The sequence below is a fragment of the Oncorhynchus mykiss genome, chromosome 14, assembly GCF_013265735.2.
Source record: "Oncorhynchus mykiss isolate Arlee chromosome 14, USDA_OmykA_1.1, whole genome shotgun sequence".
NCBI classification, from domain to species: Eukaryota; Metazoa; Chordata; class Actinopteri; order Salmoniformes; family Salmonidae; genus Oncorhynchus; species Oncorhynchus mykiss.
Genome location: NC_048578.1, coordinates 18,194,805 through 18,202,219, shown reverse-complemented (window position 1 = coordinate 18,202,219; position 7,415 = coordinate 18,194,805). Strand labels below are relative to the sequence as shown.

Sequence of the window (7,415 nt, the reverse complement as noted above, 5' to 3'; positions counted from 1 at the left end):
GTGAAATGCTTACTTACAAGCCCCTAACCAACAGTGCAGTTTCAAAAATTACTGATAAGAATAAGAGATAAAAATTACAAGTAATAAAAAAAATATTTAAAACAAATATATATACAGTGCCTTGCGAAAGTATTCGGCCCCCTTGAACTTTGCGACCTTTTGCCACATTTCAGGCTTCAAACATAAAGATATAAAACTGTATTTTTTTGTGAAGAATCAACAACAAGTGGGACACAATCATGAAGTGGAACGACATTTATTGGATATTTCAAACTTTTTTAACAAATCAAAAACTGAAAAATTGGGCGTGCAAAATTATTCAGCCCCTTTACTTTCAGTGCAGCAAACTCTCTCCAGAAGTTCAGTGAGGATCTCTGAATGATCCAATGTTGACCTAAATGACTAATGATGATAAATACAATCCACCTGTGTGTAATCAAGTCTCCGTATAAATGCACCTGCACTGTGATAGTCTCAGAGGTCCGTTAAAAGCGCAGAGAGCATCATGAAGAACAAGGAACACACCAGGCAGGTTCGAGATACTTTTGTGAAGAAGTTTAAAGCCGGATTTGGATACAAAAAGATTTCCCAAGCTTTAAACATCCCAAGGAGCACTGTGCAAACGATAATATTGAAATGGAAGGAGTATCAGACCACTGCAAATCTACCAAGACCTGGCCGTCCCTCTAAACTTTCAGCTCATACAAGGAGAAGACTGATCAGAGATGCAGCCAAGAGGCCCATGATCACTCTGGATGAACTGCAGAGATCTACAGCTGAGGTGGGAGACTCTGTCCATAGGACAACAATCAGTTGTATATTGCACAAATCTGGCCTTCAAGGAAGAGTGGCAAGAAGAAAGCAATTTCTTAAAGATATCCATAAAAAGTGTTGTTTAAAGTTTGCCACAAGCCACCTGGGAGACACACCAAACATGTGGAAGAAGGTGCTCTGGTCAGATGAAACCAAAATTGAACTTTTTGGCAACAATGCAAAATGTTATGTTTGGCGTAAAAGCAACACAGCTGAACACACCATCCCCACTGTCAAACATGGTGGTGGCAGCATCATGGTTTGGGCCTGCTTTTCTTCAGCAGGGACAGGGAAGATGGTTAAAATTGATGGGAAGACGGATGGAGCCAAATACAGGACCATTCTGGAAGAACCTGATGGAGTCTGCAAAAGACCTGAGACTGGGACGGAGATTTGTCTTCCAACAAGACAATGATCCAAAACATAAAGCAAAATCTACAATGGAATGGTTCAAAAATAAACATATCCAGGTGTTAGAATGGCCAAGTCAAAGTCCAGACCTGAATCCAATCGAGAATCTGTGGAAAGAACTGAAAACTGCTGTTCACAAATGCTCTCCATCCAACCTCACTGAGCTCGAGCTGTTTTGCAAGGAGGAATGGGAAAAAATGTCAGTCTCTCGATGTGCAAAACTGATAGAGACATACCCCAAGCGACTTACAGCTGTAATCGCAGCAAAAGGTGGCGCTACAAAGTATTAACTTAAGGGGGCTGAATAATTTTGCACGCCCAATTTTTCAGTTTTTGATTTGTTAAAGTTTGAAATATCCAATAAATGTCGTTCTACTTCATGATTGTGTCCCACTTGTTGTTGATTCTTCACAAAGAAATACAGTTTTATATCTTTATGTTTGAAGCCTGAAATGTGGCAAAAGGTCGCAAAGTTCAAGGGGGCCGAATACTTTCGCAAGGCACTGTATATACATACAGGGGGGTGCCAGTACAGAGTCAATGTGCAGGGGCACTGGCTAGTTGAGGTAGTATCTTCATGTAGGTAGAGTTAATTAAAGTTACTATGTATAGATTACAACAGAGAGTGGCAGTGGTGTGGGGAGTGGGGGTGGACAATGTGAATAGTCTGAGTGGCCATTTGTCTAGATGTTCAGGAGTCTTATGGCTTGGGGGAAGAAGCTGTTTATAGAAGCCTCTTGGACCTAGACTTGGCGCTCCGGTACCGCTTTCCATGTAGTAGCAGAGAGAACAAACAGTCTATGACTAGGATGGCTGGAGTCTTTGACAATTTTTAAGGCCTTCCTCTGACACCGCCTGGTATAGAGGTCCTGGATTGCAGGAATCTTGGCCCCAGTGATGTACTGGGCCGTTCGCACTACCCTCTGTAGTGCCTTGTGTTCGGAGCCCAAACAGTTGCCATACCAGGCAGCGATGCAACCATGCTCTCGATGGTGCAGCTGTAGAACCTTTTGTGGATCTGAGAACCCTTGCCAAATCTTTTCAGTCTCCTGAGGGGGAATAGATTTTGTCGTGCCTGCATCACGACTGTCATAGTGTGCTTGGACCATGTTATTTTGTTGGTGATCTTGAAGCTTGAAGCTCTCAACCTGCTCCATTGCAGCACTGTTTATGAGAATGGGGGCATGCTCTGTCCTCTTTTTCCTGTAGTCCTTAATCATCTCCTTTGTCTTGATCACTTTGAGGGAGAGGTTGTTGTCCTGGCACCACACAGACAGGTCTCTGACTTCCTCACTATAGGCTGTCTCGTTGTTGTCGGTGATCAGGCCTACCACTGTTGTGTCATCGGCAAATGTAATGCAAGTTTCTTTGTTTTCACTCTTCTAGAAGCCAAATAGGATAAAATAACAATACATCTGTAAAATATTAAAATTATCAAGTTATATCTAGAAAGCAAACAAATCATGCATATATGTTTTTATTTCCAAGGTTGATGCTGTGCAAATCTTAAAAACATATTTTGTAAACAACAGTGTCTTGAAACCACCACCAGGGTCAAATGCACAAGACACATAACTCTCCACTAAAAACACATTCAGTAGTAGTGACATAATGTAGGCTACAAAGCCAGCGCTCACTTCCAAACTATAGATTACATCACTTTTGCAGTTCTCCTTGTCCTTCCATTATTGAAGTCTGAGCACATATGGGTTTATCATATGAAAGCAAGTTTCAATTCAGCAGATAAGCCTTTGTATATATTTTGGTCACCATGTCATTCAGTTCATGAAAAATAGCAAGAATCAAACAATATGTCCACAAAATAATATCCACAAAATCATTGAATATAAAATATTTTAAGACCAATCAAAACTTTTTGGCTCTTGATTTTATTAAATACGATTACAACAAATAAAATAACAAATGATAACACACATATTGTAATGTGTGGGAGTGACTGAGTGCAAATAATGTTATGATTACTTCCTTCCAACGGAATGGCACATTACCACTGTTATCAGCAACTGTAAATTGAGACCTTTGAACAAACATTCTATCATGCCTTTAAGAAAATGCCTCCTGCGTCATCAAATCAAATTTTATTTGTCATATACACATATTTAGCAGATGCCATTGCATCTGTTGTTCCTAACTCCAACAGTGCAGTAGTGTCTAATAATTCACAACAATACACACAAATCTAAAAGTAAAAGAATGGATTTAAGAAATACACAAATATTAGGACGAGCAATGTCGGAGTAGCATCGACTAGAATACAATAGAATACATTATATACATATGAAATGAGTAAAACGGTATGTAAACATTATTAAAGTGACTAGTGTTCCATTGTTAAAGTGACCAGTGATTCCATGTCTACGTACATAGAGCAGCAGCCTCTAAGGTGCAGAGTTGAGTAACTGGGTGGTAGCAAGCTAATGATGGCTATTTAGCAGTCTGATTGCCTTGAGAGAGAAGCTGTTTTTCAGTCTCTCGGTCCCAGCTTTGATGCACCTGTACTGTCCTCGCCTTCTGGATGATAGCTGGCCATCAAAGATGGACGCAAACCCAAGATTGACTGCTCTTGGAACATGACATACTGTATCTTTGTGTTGCAATAGCAAATGCCATGAACAAGTCACCTCTGCTGTCTGCATAGCCTGCCTGTACATTAAATAAACAACATGAATCTGTCAGCAGTTCACTGCTCCTCTCAGAGATGATGTCATAATTATTTCAAAGACAAAATGAAAACAATTCAAACATACAGTACCAGTCAAAGGTTTGGACACACCTACTCACTTAAAATCAGATACCACCTGGTGCTTCTCCCCTGACAAATATATGTCTGACTCAGTAGCATCAGTTGCCCTCTTTGTGAAGAAGCAAACACGAGTCACTGAGCCACTTTGTTTCATCGACCATTACAGTAGTGAGTTCTTGTGCAGCTTGTTGCTTGATCTTTGCATGCACATACAGTACCAGTCAAAGGTTTGGACACACCTACTCATTCAAGGGTTTTTCGTTTTTTTTTTTACTTTGTAGAATAATAGTGAAGATATCGGAACTATGAAATAACACATATTGAACCATGTAGTAACGAAAAAAGTGTTAAACAAATCAAAATATATTTTATATTATAGTAGCCACCCTTTGCCTTGATGACAGCTTTGCATACTCTAGGCATTCTCTCAACCAGCTTCACCTGGAATGATTTTCCAACAGTCTTGAAGGAGTTCCCACATATGCTGAGCACTTGTTGGCTGCTTTTCCTTTGCTCTGCGGTCCGACTCATCTCAAACGGTCTCCATTTGGTTGAGATCGGGGGTTGTGGAGGCCAGGTCATCTGATGCCGCACTCCGTCACTCTCCTTCTTGGTCAAATAGCCCTTATACAGCCTGGAGGTGTTAGGTCATTGTCCTGTTGAAAAACAAATGATAGTCTCACTAAGCACAAACCAGATGGGATGGCATGCGATGCTGTTTAAGTATTCCTTGAATTCTAAATAAATCACTGACAGTGTCACCAGCAAAGCACCCCCACACCATCACACCTCCTTCATGCTTCAAGGTGGGAACTACACATGCAGAGATTATCCGTTCACCTATGCTGCGTCTCAAAAAGACAGCGTTTGGAACCAAAAATCTCAAATTTGGACTCATCCGACCAAAGGACAGATTTCCACCAGTCTAATGTCCATTGCTCATGTTTCTTGGCCCAAGCAAGTGTCTTCTTATTGGTGTCCTTTAGTAGGGGTTTCTTCGCAGCAATTTGATCATGAAGGCCTGATTCATGCAGTATCCTCTGAATAGTTGATGTTGAGATGTCTGTTACTTGAACTACGTGAAGAATATATTTGGGATGCAGTTTCTGAGGCTGGTAACTCTAAAGAACTTATCCTCTGCAGCAGTAGTAACTCTGGGTCTTAATTTCCTGTGGAAGTCCTCATGAGAACCAGTTTCGTCATAGCGCTTTATGGTTTTTGTGACAGCACTTGAACTTTCAAAGTTTTCCAGATTGACTGACCTTCATGTCTTAAAGTAATGATGGACTGTCATTTCTCTTTGCTTATTTGAGCTGTTCTTGCCCTAATATGGACTTAGCCCTATCTGTTAAAAGACCATCTTCTGTTTACCACCCCTGCCTTGTCACAACACAACTGATTGGCTCAAACGCATTAAGAAAGAAATTCCACAAATTAACAAGGAACACCTGTTAATTGAAATGTTTTCCAGGTGACTACCTCATGAAGATGGTTCAGAGAATGCCAAGAGTGTGAAAAGCTTTCATCAAGGCAAAGGGTGGTTACTTTGAAGAATTTCAAATATATTTTGATTTGTTTAACACATGATTCCATTTGTGTTATTTCATAGTTTTGATGTCGTCACTATTATTCTACAATGTAGAACATAGTAGAAATAAAGAAAACCCCTGGAATGAGTAGGTGTGTCCAAACTTTTGACTGGTGCTGTACATGACAAAACATCGCATTCCAGAACAGAGAATGGCAGTGATTGATTTATTATATACAATACTCTGTACAGTCTAGTCTGTACATGAAGAGTGATGGACTTTACAGAAATCGATGCTTATGGGAATGATTGATGTTTTTTCTTACAACCATAAATCACAGAAGTGTGTCAATAATCACATGGAACTGAAAGCATGAACAAAGTCAAGGTCTAATCCTCAACAGAATAGAACGGCACATAGTCCAAAGTGTACCAATGAGCTCCTTTGATGTCTGTATAAATCACAGAGGAAAAATTTGATAAACTCTACAACAATCAACATGCTGTAAACATACCATTGCACATGAAACATCGGCATAAAAAAAAGACCTGTGTGGGAGTCAAGCCGCTCCTCCCTCTCTGCTGGGCAAATTGTTGAACCTGTAGGGCATTATTTGGGGTTTGTACTTTCCACAGGCAGTGGCTGAGACGTGCCTGATGTGCACAATATTGTGCAGGACATTTCCAAGGGATGCGTCAGGTTGTCGCCGGGCGAAGTCAGAGTCTGGCTGTTCTCTTGGAGTGGCCACATCTCCTGCAACGTCAATGAGGGGTGGTGGGCTGGGTGGTTGCTCATTAGTGGTCTCCTCTGCCTGTAGTTGGCCCACACCTGGAGGATGGTCTCTTTGAATGGCCGTGTGGTCAAGGTGTACAGGATGGGGTTGAGGGCACTGTTGATGGGCAGGATGAAGATCACCACCCAGGAGCTGATGGTTCCTATTTGGGAAGAAGATTACATTATTATCCATTTAATAATACATGAGCAACAGAAATGGATATTCTGCAATCACATTCTCCTCGGTAAACATACACAGAGCCTACATTCAGTCACGGATGGTAGAAAATGTGCCAAACTAAACTAGCCAGTCTGGCCAAATTTCACAAGACACACATTTTTTACCTGAAAGTTACCCAGGCTAGTTGAAATTATGTTTTACAAGCCAGGCTGGCTTGTGCCCTAAATCCTTAAGTTCCATTCCTGTGTATAAAGTTCATGCATGGGAAGTAGGGTGAGGTGTGGTGGGTTGGTGGGGTTAAAGAGAAGAGAATGATGGTTCGAGGATGTTCTGTGATGCTGGTCCCATTTGTAAACATGCTTTTAGTACAACCACACATTTACATTTAGAGTACCCATCAGTCTGGAAGTGTGCTATTCAATTTACAACCAGAAAATAGGATTAATTATGGAACTAATCTGAATGATGTAATGTTACAAACTCCCTGCTGGAGACTCACAGAAAACCATCTCAGAGTCCTCTCAGAGACACAAACACTAACTTTCTAACCTTTGCAGTAGGCACCCCTCCCCACTGGAACCTAGCAGGCCAGGCTATGGTTTATAATGTCATAAACTGTCCTTTCACACCTAGGGCCTTGCCCACTGATTGGTTGACAGGGCAGTTGCTAGGGTCCACACATCTGCTCCTCTTTCTGACTCTCCAGGTCACACACTTTTCAGTCTCTTTCAAGCCTTCACAGAGAAGGCAGCAAGTTCATCTCTGTCCTGCACAACAACTGGACTCATTCATATCTCTGGACATGAGGCATACCTCAGGGCATGTGGGATTGCGTGCGTGTTTAAAGTTGTGTATATTACTGCTAGTTGTTTGGCACTATATCAGCTTATATTTCTATACAGTCCTTTATAATTTATTACTGCTTTATACTTTAAGATTCTGT

The 7,415-nt window shown here is 41.1% G+C and overlaps 1 protein-coding gene across 1 annotated transcript in view; it reads right to left on the bottom strand.

The window, feature by feature from the left end:
* Positions 1–5,732: 5,732 nt before the first annotated feature.
* Positions 5,733–7,415, bottom strand: part of LOC110488935 (relaxin family peptide receptor 1) — a 91,853-nt gene continuing 90,170 nt past the window's right edge. The window contains exon 18 of the mRNA XM_021561419.2: positions 5,733–6,452. Coding sequence (XP_021417094.1) covers positions 6,127–6,452 — 326 coding nt within the window. The 3' untranslated portion in view covers positions 5,733–6,126. The remainder of the gene's footprint in view (positions 6,453–7,415) is intronic.